Source organism: Podarcis pityusensis (genome assembly GCF_964106645.2).
Source record: "Podarcis pityusensis genome assembly, chromosome: 5".
In the NCBI taxonomy this organism is placed as follows: domain Eukaryota; kingdom Metazoa; phylum Chordata; class Lepidosauria; order Squamata; family Lacertidae; genus Podarcis; species Podarcis pityusensis.
In genome coordinates this window covers 38,579,283-38,596,336 of record NC_138032.1, presented here as the reverse complement: position 1 = coordinate 38,596,336, position 17,054 = coordinate 38,579,283, and the positions used below count along the sequence as shown (strand labels likewise).

At 40.8% G+C, this 17,054-nt stretch overlaps 1 protein-coding gene across 4 annotated transcripts; it reads right to left on the bottom strand.

Annotated features, from left to right (window-relative positions):
* Positions 1-326: 326 nt before the first annotated feature.
* TRA2B (transformer 2 beta homolog) lies at positions 327-16,857 on the bottom strand. 4 transcript variants are annotated; one of them, XM_081006706.1, is made up of 10 exons: positions 16,698-16,851; positions 9,740-9,974; positions 9,288-9,421; positions 8,068-8,320; positions 5,989-6,177; positions 4,000-4,115; positions 3,133-3,219; positions 2,523-2,603; positions 1,454-1,527; positions 327-874 (listed from the first exon to the last, which is right to left on the bottom strand). In XM_081006706.1, the coding sequence occupies exons 2-10, from the start codon at positions 9,761-9,763 to the stop codon at positions 864-866; spliced, it is 969 nt and encodes a 322-aa protein (XP_080862832.1). In that variant the 5' UTR covers positions 9,764-9,974; positions 16,698-16,851; the 3' UTR covers positions 327-863. The 4 variants fall into 4 exon arrangements, with proteins under 4 accessions (XP_080862832.1, XP_080862831.1, XP_080862833.1 ...); XM_081006705.1 differs by lacking the exon at positions 9,740-9,974 and having other exon boundaries at positions 16,698-16,857; XM_081006707.1 differs by lacking the exon at positions 9,740-9,974 and having other exon boundaries at positions 8,116-8,320; positions 16,698-16,857.
* Positions 16,858-17,054: the final 197 nt, after the last annotated feature.

The window sequence follows — 17,054 nt, the reverse complement described above, 5'->3', positions numbered from 1 at the left end:
CTGTGAAATACACAATACACTATTACATGTTAAGTGTATGTGAACTATTAATACAGCTTTTAAAAACTGATGAACTTGAAGTCGTCCCCCTGCCAACATATCCTTAAATACAACACAAGAACTGTTTAGTCAGCTTTGCTCCTAGGGGAATAATTGCACATTAGTGGATATGGAATGCAAACAATTTAGGGACTGTTTTGAAAACTGTTTTAACAACCAAATTTCCAGATCACCTTTATATCATAAAATACACGTTCCTTATCACAAGTTTCCAGCACTTACATCTGCTAATATGAAAAGCTTAACCTACTTACAGAAATAACAAGTTACAATGTGGATTTTTATTCATACTTCATATTACAGAAAGTATTTGAGAAAGGTTTGGGGTACAGAATTTTGGATACTGCTCTGAATTTGGTAAAGGTTTTATTCTTTCTCCGACTCAAACTTTGGCTAAGTAGGAGATATGGGCTTCAAAGTAAGTTAAAAAAAAACTTTATTATGCCACCATTTCAAAGCATATTACACAGGTTTTGTTCTTCAAAATACCTTGGAAACTGTAAAAAAAACCAAAAACTGAATGAAGAACTTTGGACAATAGAAACCCTTCTGCAAAGTTCAGACTAAAACACATGCAGAAGACATACTGTTCTCAAAACATAACTTTGAACAAAGCACAAACTACACAAATATGCAGAATGAAACAGCATTTTAAAACTTCACCAAAAGTAGTCTCCATAAAAGGTGTAAAAGTCACCTATTCACTAGGCACTATTAGACTTGAACAAAAGTAACAAAGTATTGTCCACAAGATTGCAATCTCAATGCACTGTCTGTAGCTACAAAGTTCTTTGTTTCACACTTCAATAGCGACCTGCAAGAGATTGAGAGCTCCATTAGAAACCTGGGTGGGTTCCATTTCTGTATACTAAGTCTACATACACTGTTAATTCAAAAGCTGGCTACCTGGGGGCAGCAAGGAAAAAAAAACAGTTCAATGTGGCAGATCACGAGTACTTCCCCATGTAAATTAAATGGCTTGGATCCAGACTTGCTCTTCGGGGAGTGGCAAGGTTCTTTCTCTTCAGGGAAGGGTGTTTGATATGGTGGTTCCTACTGGTGGGAGATGAGGGGATTTCCACCAATTCCCACACATCATCCATGCCACCTTCCATTTTGTTCAGGAAAGTTCAATCCTCCAAGGCTATGGGTGTTTTTTTTGGGGGGGGGGGGGACTTCAGGAGGAATTGACAAGTGTTGCCTCCTCCCTTATGTAGCACTCTGTTTGCAGAATACTACTCAAAGAATCCAAGCTTACGTATTTATTTTTTTAAAAAAATATGGAAGCATTAGCTAAGTTTAGAAAAACTTAACTGCACTGAATTTCAGCTAGGTGTTTTTCCTAAATAATCTATGGACTTCAAAATATTAATATATTTAACTTGTGACTTACGAGGTGAATACGATCGAGACCGGGAGCGAGATCTGTAGCCCCCCCTGCTGTAATAGGGAGATGGAGATCTTCGCCTGCAGAGAATATACCAATGATGATGGTTTAAGTTTTACTTACACTACAGATGTTCATACACAACTTGTTCTAGTTTTGTCACCCGTACCCTTTGTATTTCATGCACACTAAGCATACCAACTAGATATAAGATCATGAACTTTTCTGTGTTATACATTTGTTTCACAGTCCAACACTTACACAAGAAAAAACTGCATTAAAGAAGTTAGAAACTAGTATATTCCAGTGCTCCCTTCCTAGTAAGAAATCTGCTTGTTCTTATGTCAAATATTAAAGCCATTGCAAATGCAGTTGGGATATTCAGATCATCCTTAATTAGCATGCCAATGAGACATACTGGTGAATGAACATGGAAACATTAAGACTGATCTATGCAATAGTTTTTTGTTTGTTTTTTGCAAAAGCATCTCCATATGAGATAATTGTTTATATAATTAATTTTATAGTATAATAGAGCATATCAAGATGGGATACATGTCTAAGTAGGCACAGAAATGTCTTAAGAGACTTGCTCTTGGAGTAAATTTTGTGATTAAAGTCAAGTCACTGTCATTTTTGAAGTTAATTTAAATCAGACAATCTGTGTAATAGGGGCGTGCTACTACTATGGACCAGAAAAAAATATATTCATAATGAATACAAGATCAATCTCTATCTTTATCTGAAGTTAATTTTGACTTCTGGACTCAAATGTTCTGTGGCACACTTTCCCACTGAAGTCTTCCCAATGATTATACTTCCTCACTGATAATTCCTTAGTACAAACAATACTTTTCTAAATTTAAATCTTGACTACATTGAATGCTTATAAAAGGTGGGTGTTTCCAGAAGCTGTGCTGCTTAACAAATATTAACTTCCTCATCATCAACCTGCTTTATTGGTTTTGGAGGTACCATATCCCCAGGTTTTCTAAACATTACCCAAGCAGGTCATTTCAGCAATGTTTGTGTATTTTTTTTAAATAAAAAGGCATGAAATCCTTTTGTAGCATACCTGTACATCTGATCCCTGTCTTGGGCACCTCGCCACCCTCCTCCTCCTCCACCACCTCCTCCTCCGCCACCACCTCCTCCTCTGCAAAGACAAAAGCAGAACCATTTTTTGCACTTTTATTTACTGAATTTCACAAATGATATATGGGATTATTGGTCAAGTCACGTCTTACATGAAATACTTAAACATGCCAAACAGACTCAAATGTCACATCAGTACTCCACATCAGTATTACAGCTGCAGTAAATTTATCATTTCTTGGTACAATACTGGAGTACCAGTATGATGGAGAAATGTATTCACCAGTGCTTTTAAGCCCATATTTGGATATGGATGTCAATAGGATTTTGAAAGCAACAAGGACCGAAATAGACTGACATCGCTGGAACTCACAATTACAGATCAGAATAAAACATCATACTTTAAAGCAAGGATGGGAAACATGTGACCCTCCAGATGTTGCTGGAATCTGATTCCCATTGTCCTTGACCATGGGCATGATGGCTGGGACTGACAGGAGTTGAGATCCATCATCACTGGAAGGGGGCAGCTTTCCCATCCCTGTTTTAAAGGATCTTATTAAGTAATAATCGGCAAAAAGTAGACTTACCTGTATGATCTGCTATAATAGTCACGGTCATCATAGCCTCCTCTCTCAAAACCTCTGTCATAGTAATCTCTCCGTCGGGAACTTCCACTGTAAGGAAACACACCATATATAGGTATACAACACAGGAAGTAAATACTGGGTGAAACATCTAGTAGGAAAGCAGAGGAGAGTGCATGCAAAGCATTTTTCACTGGTGTGCCAAATGCCATCTGGTCCCCTTCATCCATCTATTTCCAGATGCTCTGTATGAGACAGGGGGAGAAAGAGACCCTGCTTTGACAGGAATCCACGCTGGCTGCACCATAGCACGTTTAGACACCACACCACCCAAGTGCCCACCAAGAGCCTCTTGTTTTCGTTTTAGGGATTTTTTGGCTGGTTGGGAATCTTGCTTTTTTAACTGTGGCTTATTTCAATTTGTGGTAGGGTGTAGGTGTTTTGCTTTGGGGGGTTTCTAAGCACCACTAGTTTTTTTCCTGTGAAATGGGTATTTTATGATGCCCATGACAGTCCAAATGTGCCAGTGGCCCAAGACGACTGGGGACCCCTGCTTAGATTATAAGTCTCGGGGCAGGGACTATTGTTTTTAAACTTTTGTAAAGAAGCTTGCAAGTGTTAAGAGACAACAAGAAGTTAACATGCCTTCCGAATTTCTGGAAGCTATACAACTAGTCTAAATCCTGCTCTTTAGTGAAGAAATCCAGATTCATATTTTAACTGCCCAGATTTTAAATTCCCACATGCTAATACATAGCACAAATAAAATACAGGTGATACTCTTATATTAGTTTGAAATCCGGGTTTTCAATATGAAAAATAAAGTTAACTCTGATTATTTCTAGATTAAATATAGTTACAACAACTTACTAAGTAGGTCTCCCCATGTATATTCCAGGAGTAGGTGTGTGAGGCCTTTTTGTTATTGAGAAATCAACTCTGATCCTTCTTCCATCAAGTTCCATTCCATTAGCACGTTCTTTTGCCTATAGGAGTTGAATTTTTTTAAAATTGTAGAATGAAGTTGTTCTGAATCCAATTTAATTCACATCAAAAACAAGTTAGGAACAAACTTACTTGCATGGCTGGAAAGGTATTTTACCAGGTACAAGTCTTTATTTACTGCACTAGGAAAAATTAGTCATGCTCATTTCTATTTTGAAACTATTCTAAATACATACCACACTGCACTGCAGTTTTAGTTATGACCAGAGTTGGTTACATAAAATAGATGCACTGTTCACAGAAGCAGGGACCTTGTTGTTTCCTAGTCACTGCTCACATACATTTTAAAAGAGATGAGCAGCAAATGGGACATACATGCACTCTGGGCACAGGATGTCACTACACATGTATAGTATGCCTACCTACATGCATGCCATGCATATGTAATGAGTGAAATTTCTGTTTACTGTTTCAGATAATTTGGAAGAGGACAAATCACAACCTAAACAGCAGGTAAACTCCATTTATATGAACTTTTGAAATGCCCATGATTTCGGTACAATGGTTTTCCACCTTTGCTCATGCAAGGAATGTAAACTGGTAAAGCTGAGGTTCCACCAAGCAGCCCACGGAGCAGAACTATGTGGAATGCAGAATACTGCATCTGGAAATCTCAACTCTTTTCTTACCAAAACTGCATTAGTAAGAACACTTATGCAGAAAACCCCCACCAAATCACAAACCAGCCTACTCTGATTTTCATGAGTATATTAAGTTTTTCTGGTGTATACAGGGGAAGGTCTGAAGAGTAGTGACTGGGACTGTGAGCTGAAATGCCTCCTGTTCAAATCTTATTTGTGTCATATATACATATATACAACAATCAAGCAATGAGAACTGGCCTTTTTATGGGGTTGCTTTAAGGCTTACTACTAAGAATGAATGTTCATGAAGAGAGCTGAACATCTGAAATGTGTTACATAAATCCTAAGGACAAAAATCTATATAAATGAAGGACACCCAAGAAGACAACCCAAGAACAGCATTCCATCTGGCCTGTAGGAAGAGAAGCCCTGATATACAGTGACCATTTCTAGGCAAGGTGCTATTTCACTTGGGTTTATCACAGCCCTGTTAATAACAGCAGCAGTAGTACCAGAGAGTTTGAAAGGAACCACCAAGCAACTAGTTAATTTTTTGAACAACCTTCCTTGTGGAGGGTTCCCTCAGCCTCCTCTCTTCTCCCCTCTACTTGGGAGTCCTTCTGGGCAGCTGCAGCTGCTGCCCTTGGGTCTCTGAGCTGACCCCCCCCACCCCAAAGAGAGGTGCCTCCTCACACTGCCCCAGAGGGGCCTGGGAACCACCCCTGGCCAGCCCCAGAGGCACTATTCAGCTGCAGAGCTTGTGGCCAGAGCTGCTGCAACAAACAGCTGTGCAAGCCTTTGGGAAGCAGAGACACGAGAGGAAAGGAGGGAAGGCAAGAGGAACAGAGGCCAGTGCTGCCCACAAAACCCCTGACCATCATTCAAGGCACCCCAGGGTGCCACGGCACACTGGTTGAAAACCAATGTCTTAGCCTAACCAGGGTTGTAGCAATGATAAAATACGAAGGAAAACACATATGCTGTCCTAAGCTGTTAGAAGGGAGGACAGGGTACAAATTAAAATAAGACATAATGCAAAGAGGCACATGGCTTGCGTGACCATAAAAACATGAGCTATCAACTCAAAACTGTATAGTTACAGCAACTAATTAGGATCCACCCTTGTTCAGGAAATGCATGGTTTGCAAAAGTAGGTACCTTAAATCACTTTCTTGATTCAAAACTTACTGACATTGGGAAATGTTAAACACTTTATTAGCATGGGCTTTAGAAAAGTATGAAATATTTTAGAGGAAAGACACTCACTTACCTCCTTAGCATCATCAACACTTTCAAAGTACACAAAGGCAAATCCTCTAGAACGTCGGGACTGCTGGTCATATACAATAGAAACATCAGCAATTGGGCCATATTTGGAGAATACCTCTCTCAGGTCCCTTTCTGTTGTGTACAAGCTTAATCCAAACACACCAAGACAACAGTTTGGGTCGGGATTTGCCTGTTTTTTTTAAAAAAGAAGGAGTTTTCATAAGAATTCAAGATGTCCCCCAAAATTGTTTAAATGCTTTGGGATACAATATAAAAATGTTATTCCAGTAAATTCAGAAAGCTCTAACAGGTCTAAGGGCTACCCTGCTGGGTAGGATTCCAGTGTCCCTTCATTTTCTTTTCTCATGAGAGAAGAGAAGGTAGAAAAAAGGAAATCAAAATGTTGTAAAGTTCCAGGCAATCTTATACAGTGGTACCTCGGTTTTCAAACACCTCCGTAGTCGAACGTTTCAGAACTCAAACACCGAAAATCTGGAAGTAAATGCCTCAGTTTTCGAACATGCCGCAAGAGGAAACGCAGCTTCTGTTTTGAGTTTTCTGTATTGAGGCTTCTGCTTTTCGAACGTTTTGGAACTTGAACTGTCTTCTGGAATGGATTATGTTTGAAAACCAAGGTACCACTGTACTTCATATCTGGCTGATGCACTCAAAGTCTCATTCATATACAGGTTCACTTAGAGAGCATTAACAAAAACCGGGGGGGGGGGGGGGCGGGGACGGGAAAGCTATGATTTCTCATGTATGACAACCCTTTAGCCTCTGTACAGTGTCTTCCATGGCTTTCTGGTTTTGGTCAAGGAGCATTTCTGGGTTTAATATCTTATTTCCCTAAAATAATGTAACTCTCTCATTACATGTAGCCGTGTTGGTCTGCCATCGTCGAAACCAAATAAAAAAATTCCTTCCAGTAGCACCTTAGAGACCAACTAAGTTTGTTACTGGTATGAGCTATCGTGTGCATGCACACTTCTTCAGATACACTGAAACAGAAGTCACCTTATATATAGTGAGAGGGTGGGGAGGGGTATTACTCAGAAGGGTGGTGGGAATGGGTGATTGGCTGATAGGTGTGCTAAACCTGTTGAAGACTGTTAATGACTGCAATTGGTCTTACAGGAAAAAGCAAGGGGTGAAAATGGAAATAGAAGTTGCTGAATTGCAACTTATTACCAAACTTAAAACCATGAAGAGATCTGGTCTGAACAGAGACATTGGATTCTTATCTCATTATACATGAGAAAGCTATTTTTAGCCATCTCACCCCTTGCTTTTTCCTGTAAGACCAATTGCAGTCGTTAACAGTTTTTCTAGAACAGTTAATCCATTTAGTAAAAGTTGCTATGAAAAGAATCCAATTAACATCTTCTAATTGCACTCTGGGGCTTCTAAGACCATCCTCCCCAAGGCAATCTTTCGTGTCCCCGAGCAGCTGCTGGAGAATGTCAGGGGACTGAAGTTTACTCAAATGTGTAAATTTCAAGAGCTCTCTCAAAGGAGGCACTTTCTGCTACCTCTAAAGAAAGCACTGCAAAATGCAATACAACACATTGGAACTGATTATGTAACCATTATTTTACCTGCACTGAATTATAAATAAAAAAATCCTTCCAGTAGCACCTTTAAGACCAACTAAGTTAGTTCTTGGTATGAGCTTTCGTGTGCAAGCACACGAAAGCTCATACCAAGAACTAACTTAGTTGGTCTTAAAGGTGCTACTGGAAGGATTTTTTTATTTTGACTATGGCAGACCAACACGGCTACCTATCTGTAACTGAATTATAAATATCAACCCAGCCATTATGTCATAACTAACAAATCTAGACAAAACACACCATTCTTAGGGGGAAGTGCCAAATCCTGCACACTTACACAAAATAAATTAGAATAAAGCTTAGCTTAAAGGTTTCTCAAGCAGTAGAATAATAATCTTAAATATACAAGTTCAGGTTTAACCATGCACAAATATTAGTACAAATGCCGTCTACGCCCACAGTAAAATCCACCAAACATTTTAAATACCATTTGTGAGACATATTATAAATCAACTTAAAACTTTTACATGATTTCTGGGTAATTTGAAAACTTTAGAACCTCCAAAGACACACACAGCTGAATTATCTCTGGTCAACTGCTGCCATCCCAGCCTTACTCTGTTGCCAACATGACGCCGCCGAGTAGACATAGGAGAATGGCTGTGACTGTGTCGGCGACGATAGTCGCGGCTGTAAGATCTGCTTCTTGACCTCCTATGGGATCGAGAACGTGAACGTGACCTCGTATAATGTCTGCGAGAACTCCTCCTTGATCTGGATCTGTAAATAGGAAGACTAAGATTATGCTGAACTACAGGTGTCAAAGATGAAACTTGCATAGCATACAGAAGTTTCTATGTCTACTGTATTTTTAGTCTTAATAACTGCCAGTCTGGGGTACAAATAATCAATGCGGCCTGCACTAAACATCTGACAGTCAATGGTAAGAAGGGATTTTAATAATCAGAACACTAAAACCCAAACCCTGTCCTTTGTTGTGACCATCAAGTTTCTGATGAAGGTGAGATGTGGAACAGAGCCTGTGCTGAAGACCTTAATGCACAGGCAGTGAAGTTTAGAGTAAAAATGAAGATATAGACGCCTATCAGATTATTTAAATCAAAATGTCGGTATGCACTGTTTGATTTCCACCATGCAGTGACTGTGCCAAGCCCTGCTTTCATTATATACAGATTCTCAGTGTTTTACAGTAGCCAAACCAAAATTTCCTGAGAGAATATCTATCTGAGCAAATTCCATTAGAATAGATATACAAAGCTTAACTGAAAGTTTGCAAGCGAATAGAAACAGGTTTCTAAAAGTGCTTCATCTGGGAGTCAGAAATACTTTTTTGAAATACTGGTTATTCAACTAATGCCAGGGAAAGATTCCACATAAAGAAGTATCAATACAAGAATATGACACTTAGTAGATACCCAATGTAGTCTTAAATAGCAGGGTAAGAGAATGGCTAATAGGCTCGGCCAATGCCATGCCCCTACAATACAGCCATATGCTTGCTGAGACTATTGCTGAAAGAGGACGCTTTCCACAGAAAGCTTTACAACAACTCCTTGCTGCAATGGCGTCTTCAGGCTAGACAAGGCTACAACCTAATAATCTAGTCTATAATTGCACCACACACAAATCCACATCAACTTACAGTCGTCTCCAAAACTTCTTTTCTTATAGATAAAAAACAGCAAGGTTTTTAGACACACCAACCTCTTCCTCCAGACAGGCTTACCGAGATTCAGATCTTGATCTAGACTTTGACCTAGATCGCCTTGAACCTTCCTTGGACCTAGATCTGGCAGGTGAGTGTCTTGGAGACTTGCCGGAACCGTGAGCGCTTCCGCTTCTGGAAGCGGAACGGGACTCCTGCGTGTAGAAAAAAAAATAGTTTAGTTTAATTTGAATGCTACTTCTCCAGTACTTTATTCTAAACAAGCTCTGGTAAAAGGTATGAAAAACATTAATGATCTGTGTCTCCATTATGTGTCCGGGCAGTTGCCATTAGAACTGCCTAGATTTATAGGTATTTTGCACCTGTTAAGCACTTATTTTTTTAAAACCTGCATGTTTTTTCTATTAAACAAATAATGCATGCATGTTTAGCAAAATATACAGGGACACATAAACAGACTAGTAATTACTTAGCGTAGTGCTTTCAGATTCCAGATTACTTCTTATCTTAACTTCATTTTTATTTCTTTTCTTCATTCTTCCGTTTCAAATTCTGACTTCTTTCATCTTCCCCACTTCACACAAATTGCTCAATATTCTATAAGTGGGACTTCTGGTCTGATAATTAGCATGCATTCACTTTCTTTTTTTTCAAATTTCAGCTTCACTTATTCCTGAGCTTCAAATAATTCTCATTTATAAAACTTGTCAAATGGCGACTTCCGCATTTTCCTTCTTCAACATTAACCTTAATAAAAAAAGAACAGGATGAAGAATATTTAAAACTCCAGGATAGATATCTAGTGCCAAGACTGAAACTAGAAAAAATGCTATGTGTTTGCACTATTTTAACTAGATATGCAGTTCTAGTATGACTTTCTTTTTCAAATGATGGCAATTCAATGAAAAATGATTGACCAGCTATGAATTTGCTAATTATTCCTACTTCAAAATTAACGTGTAACTGAAATGAGATCTTAGACTGCAACACCAAAACTCCATGAACTCCATGTGCCATTCCTCACATAAACATTAAGAAATTAGTCGTTATGTCTCAAACTCAATTTACATACCTCTGCTCAAGTTTGGTGTTATTCTTTTTAAAAGCATATAGAACTATTGAAAAGCCATACCAACCAGGTTTCAAAAAATAATTTAAGACACTTCATTCATTAACAAGCCTATATTTGCAAGTTATAGTAAGTAGACTGTACCCTAACCTCTACAACAATGAAGAAATGGAGAATTCTATCTTGTTACAATGACAACTCTAGTTTATGCTAATGTTTTATTAACCTTTGAACTTTGCACAACTGAAAACACTTCTGCACTTACTAGAATGTTTCTGTGCTCACAGATTCTATTTCTTAAGGAATTCTGAGAGCTTCCATGTTAACAGTAGGGATGAACTGTCTTAGTAGTAAAAGGATACTATCCAATCAAGTAGTTCTATTAGCTGAATGACTCCTGGTTGCTAACTGAACTTCCCCTGCCTCTCCTTTCCCACCTCCAGTTCTGTTCTAAGTCCCCACCTCCACCATATGAAGCAGATTTGGGAAGAGCGTAGGTTGGTGGTGGTGTGAGTAGAAAGAAGTTCTGTTGCACAAATTGAAATCCTTGGGCTAATGAAGCTACTTAATTGGATACCGCTTAAATATTATTTTCTTTCTACATATGACAATGGCCCCCAAATCCTAAAACATATGGATTGATATAGTAGTAAGTTTTTACTGACAAAACCATCGATGAACAACATACTAGATGCACATGTACCATCAAAGGAAGTCTAAGGAAAATTAAAACAATGCATTATCATAATATGCAATTAGATGGTGTATTTTAAACAAGCTCTAAACCAATTCTTAAAATAGAGTAAACTATAAGAACACATTATAGACTTCCTCTGAAACGAAATGTGTTGGGATGGGGACAGACCACAACCTTGTCCTCAGGTAACTATTTTCATGACATAGGCTGGACACTTAAGCAAGTAATTTTGCTTAATGTTCTTCAATGTATATGGACACAAGAAAACAGAAATCCTCAAGTTTCACATTGCTGTCCTAAGGAAATCTACACTCTGTGCAATAGCTATTGGATTGTTTGAGTAGAGATTGTTACCATCATGCAGAATATGCAGTCTCAAAATTTTAATTAGTAGAAATGCTTGTTCAGAAAATATAAAAGCTGAATACTTGATTTGAAATCATATTGATTAAAGCAATCTATGCTCTTCTATTTGAAATTTCCCACTGTTGGGAAATCTATTCAGCTACAAATTGGCTACTCAAATAAAGAATCTGAGTTCACTACAGAAAGTATAATGGGTTAATAAGCAACTAACATTCCCTAGATCTAGAAGTCAAGCATCATGACCTTTGGAGGTTTCTAGCCAGTGACATTATTATGGGAACAACTCCAAAGAAAAGGAAAGAAGATTTTAAATTAAGTGATTCCTACAGCTCTAAACAGTATGATTTAAACAAAAAAGCAAAACATATAAAATGAAATATAATAATTTATTTGTATCCCACCCATCTGACTGGGTTGACACAGCACTCTGGGGGGCTTCCAACAGAATGTAAAAATCCAAACAACAAAATACTACCAGCCACCCACTATAACAACACTATTATCGTTAATACAATTTCCTTTTAAAATACTATGCACATATTCTCCTGTTCAAACACCACTGAAAATTGTTAGGGTAGCACAGGAATACCAAGATATGCCGTAGCAAGAAAATGGTTCCTAGATGCAGCATTTCTGCAAGATGGGAGCTATTTCCCCACTGCATAGATTTGTATTTTGCAAGAATGGACGTGGAATGCCAACTTGCTCTATTCCCTACATCGCTCTCATGATTTAAGTGAGCCCACAGAACTACCCTTTCTGATTGGAAAAGTTAACGGGCAAATCCCTCAATTTCTTTTCTTTTCTAGTCCTCTTGCCTGGAGAACATAGGCTGAACTAGTTTTATGGCAGAATGGCACATAAGTCATATTCTGGAAAACATCAACTTACATGTCAAAGCACACACTACTTAGTTGACATTCAGTTTATGCATAAATATTTCTTATGTCAGCAATCGTCTTATTAAATTGCAAGCTCTTCCTTATCCTTATCCTTCATCAGGTAATGGCTCAATCACCCAATTCTTAGCCAAACCTTTCTTCCTGTAATTCTTGAAAGGTGAACTGAACCTACGATTCCTCCACAACACCCCCCCATTCATACAGATAAAGGCATCAACTTCAAAGCATTAATCACTCAGGCAGATGTGCAACTTCTTGCACAACATTCCTGTTGTGCCATCTCAAGTTACTCAATCTTGTGTATTTACTCCAGTCTACAAATCCAATCCAGTGGCTAAATCATTTACTGTATCCTTCACCATATGAACAACTCCTATACAGTCATACCTTGGTTGTCGAACGCCTTGGTACTCATCCGTTTTGGCTCCTGAACACAGCAAACCTGGAAGTGAGTGCTCTGGTTTGCAAACATTCTTTGGAAGCCAAATGTCTGACGTGGCTTCCAATTGAGTGCAGGAAGCTCCTGCAGCAATCAGAAGCTGCGCCATGGTTTTTGAACATTTTCGGAAGTCGAACGGATTCCGTTCAACAACCAAGGTACAACTGTACTTCCATTCTTACTTCCCATGTTCCTGCTGCCACTTACACACTCCCTTCCCACAGTAATCTCTAGCCTGAGGTGATGGTAACTGAATTACCAGCAGTCAGGTAAAAGCACAGTTCTTCCTTTTCTGCTACTCCAGAGTAGAAACTGCCACACAGTGAAGTCTTGGTCATGACCAGGGATAGTCAACCTAAGGCCCATGGGCTGGATGCAGCCCAATCGCCTTCTCAATCCGGCCCACGGACGGTCCAGGAATCAGCGTGTTTTTACATTAGAATGTGTGCTTTTATTTAAAATGCATCTCTGGGTTCTTTGTGGGGCATAGGAATTCGTTCATTTCCCACCCCAAAATATAGTCCGGCCCACCGCATGGTCTGAGGGATGGTGGACTGGCCTACAGCTGGAAAAGGTTGCTGACCCCTGGTCATGATGGTTCCTAGGCCTTTAACTAGCAAATGCAGCATGTGAAGTTGTTTGCCTCTGCTATAGACTCGGTTTTAGAAACAATGTATTCAGATCTAGAACCATTCAAATTTCCAGGAAAGTAACAACATTTTAACAATAAGTGATATTGCTACCATGTGGCCCAAATTGAAATATCAACACTAAGCAGCAGCAACAATTGACTTGTTTCAAACTAAATGTTCTTTAGAATGTGCCTCTTCTGTGAAGCTCATTCTCTTTCTGATGTAATCATACCCACAATGCTCTGAATGTAATCTTTACTTTCCAAGTTCCCCAGTCACTGTATTTCTTTTGAATATAAAGCAAAAATCTATTTACACTCATTTTTGCCCTATGTTTCAATCATTTGAAAGATTCAGTCTAACCAAGGAAAATAATGGTCTGCACATCTGCTCTGGTGACCATACATTAGGCTGATCACGTGGGACACCCTTACTTTCTCCCTCCCAGAATGGCCAAATGTTCTTTAAGATTATAATCATGGTTTGTTTTTGTTTTTTACATCAGAGCTTGCTGGGGTTGATGCAAATGCACAGTGCCATGCTAAAAGAAAAGCTTGCACATTTGAAATATTTACTTGTGCCAATGTTAAACAGAGAAGGCTGGCACACTAATTTACAGTTAACCAACAATCATGGCATGTGGTATTTGATACTACAGGGCTGAATGGCAGCTATAATGAATTAACCAAGTGACAATTCACAGCCTTGTCCCACCCAACACCTGCATTATTCAAGTCTCTCAAAACCAAAACAACATAGATACAAAGCCAACTAGACTTTACATTCAGTATTAGATGGGGTCCAATCTAAACTGAACTGTTGTTTAAGGACAATTAATCAGCAGGAAAAAGATGTGCGTGCTACTGCAAGCCAGTTCCAGCTCCTGTGCCTATGGCCAAGTGATCAATTGTAATTTGTAATGTTTGCCACATGCACACACAAAGTTTTTGTTGTTGATGTATCCTTAAAAATGTAACATGGAAACAGTACCACTCCTTGAGCAATACTCTTCTTTTCTTGCTGACCTCACCATCTCCATCTCAGCATGGGAGGTGTTAGAGGGAATTTATAGCTCACACAAGCAATAAGTGCATCAGAAATGGGACGCAAACAAACTAGAAAGGTTTCCTCTCCTTAAGTCATTCCTTCCTAGCTCTGTTGTTTTTGTGCATACATGAACATGCATACTCTGAAGCTCAACAGGAAGGGAAAGTGCCCAAATGAAGAGAAAGTTCTCCTGGTTCATTTCCCTTTCTGTTCAGCATCCCAATTAGATTTTAAAAAAGCTGTGTGGGGATAAAATGGGAATAACAAGTATGTGTAGAAATTGGGGTACACTACACATTTTGAGGATTTCCTAACCCAAACCTCAGTGATTCAGCTAGAACTTAAGCTGGTATACATGTGACTTCCAGGCACTCACCCATCCAGGCACTGGCCAGACCCCAACCTGCAAGGTGGGAGCCTCATATGCCTTCCACCCATACTCTAGTCTTGAGAATTACATAGAATCTCTTTATGATCAGAGCTAACAAATTATCATAACTTTACCTTCAGCAATTTACCAGCTGACTAGCTCCCACCTGAAAGAGTCTCAATCAATTCATGCAATGCCCAATAACACGACTAAATTGCACACTCCCTTACTGTTAGCAGCTGTTTGTGCAAGATTAATATGGCAAAAGAGACTAGACATTTGAACTGGAAGTATACTTGGCCATTTTACTTCTTTCATAGCATTTGTGGGTTCAGTTCCTCCCCCCTCCATCACTTGCTCATTCCCTCTGAGCAATGCAGCTTTCAACAGAAGCCAACTCACAAAACAATCCAATCCACCAAGCCTGAGGAGGTGTGGATGGAGCAGTGGTATCCCTCTCTACCCAGTACTGCCTGTGGGAGAACATCACAGCAAGGGATGTCCTACTGCATCTGCCCAAAGGTGGTAATCAGAACAGTCCTCAAAGGTAATCAGCACAAGGTAATCCTCCTTCCTCAAAAAAAGTTGCGTGTTTTGGAGCCAAGCATCACAGAATCCACTGGATGATGTGATTGCAGCAGACCTGACTTGGGCCCATTTGCTGTGATACTGGAAGTTGGCATAACAAAGAGGCAACCGCACCTTCTTTCTGCTTGAATGGTGAAGCTGTGGCTCCCACCACGGAAGCCAGGGGTCTAAAATGCCTCCTTGGTCTACAGTCAAGAGAACCTGTAAAGTTGGTCTGTATAAGCTACAGACATCACTATATCATACATTATCACTTGATACACACACTCAAAGTATTTTCGTACATAAGCTTTTATGCCTCTGCATGAAATTCAGCAATATCATTCCAAGACTGGGCTCTTTATTGCTGCTTATAACACATATAACCTAAAGAGCACAGTGCAACTTGAAATGCAGATTCCAGCACTTTGACCAATTAGCTCAATGAAACCCAATGCTTAACTTATTCTGAACCTAAAGTTCCCTTTCAAAAAAGTACCTTCCCTTAAGCATTTAGGGTACCCAAGTTAGCCTGTTGAAGAAGAAAAGTTCTTTTGCACTTTATTATGGCATAAGGTTTTGTGGACTTCACTCCATGAAAGCTCAAACCTCAAAAAAAATGTTTCATTCGTTAAGATACCCTAAGGTTTTGGCCTGTTTATTTTAAATAAAGTACACTGGAAGCTATTCGATAGCCAGAAATTTGTTCCAAGTGAAATGCTGAGTGCGACCGTTAAGCTCAACGTAGAAGCGTCACGGGAACGATCCCCTTGCCATCCAGGCCAATCGAGACTGGAGCAGCTTTCCTCCGAGTCCCAAGCACGTTAGCAAGGCTGCGGAAAGGGCCGGACACGGCGTCTCTTTCCCGCGTTAGCCTCTGTCTGGGTTGAAGCATCGCGGGGGCCAGAGCCCTGCCATTTTCTCTCCCTCTCTAGAGCGAGCCGCAGCCGAGGCGACGAAGGCGCTCCTCGCATCCCCGCTCCTCTTAAGTCCTGCGCGGCCATTTTGTCCCCGCGGCGGCGCGCTCATTCGGGTCACCAGCCCCAAGATGGCGCCGGGAGTGGGGCTCGCCGCGGAGCGCTACGTCACAGCGCAACCGCTTCGCAGGAAACGGCGGACCATTTTCTCGCGCCAAACCGACACGCAGCGCGGCAAAGTGGCGGGGGGGGGGGGCGGAAGAGCGAGAAGCAGCGGGTGCCGCTAAGCCGCTTCCCGCCTCCTCATCCCCCGCCCCGCGTGCACCTTCATCTCAAAGGCGGTTTTTTTCGCGCCCGGCCCAGAGGAGACGGGGAGGGGGGGAGGGGGAGGAACGAACTAAAAACAAGGCCCGGCTCCGTCTCTCCACCAAGCTTATGCTGCGCTCGCAGGCTCTGCGTATTACCCGCTCGCCGTAGTTCTGCTCCCCGCTGTCGCTCATCCTCCCGCCTCGCAGCGCTGGACGCCGACCGCGGTTGCTACAGCCAAACCGTCCGTTCGCGAGCCTTCTCCGCAGAGGAAGTGACGACGCCACAGAAGCCCCGCCTCCGCGCGCGAGCGAGCGCCCGCCGCCTCGCTCCTCCTCTCTCGCTCGGAGCTTCCGGCGCTCGAAGGAAGGCGGGGGAGAAGCGACCCTGCCCTGCGATATTTGGTGGCGCTCGGTATTAGTGACAGGCTCGCTAAGGTGGTCGCCCTCCAGAGTAACTGCGGCCAGTTCAGCACCCGCGCGCGTGTCGTCTGTGTTTTACGCGTGGAGGGATTG

What these genes read in the sequence shown, in the direction of transcription:
- TRA2B (XM_081006705.1), bottom strand. Translation starts at nt 16,733, where the DNA reads ATGAGCGACAGCGGGGAGCAGAACTACGGCGAGCGG. An exon ending in AGCAGAACTACGGCGAGCGG is followed by an intron (nt 9,422 to 16,697) that starts GTAATACGCAGA and finishes TTCTACACGCAG; the next exon opens with GAGTCCCGTTCCGCTTCCAG. An exon ending in TACATGGGGAGACCTACTTA is followed by an intron (nt 3,220 to 3,999) that starts GTAAGTTGTTGT and finishes GTTTCCTTACAG; the next exon opens with TGGAAGTTCCCGACGGAGAG.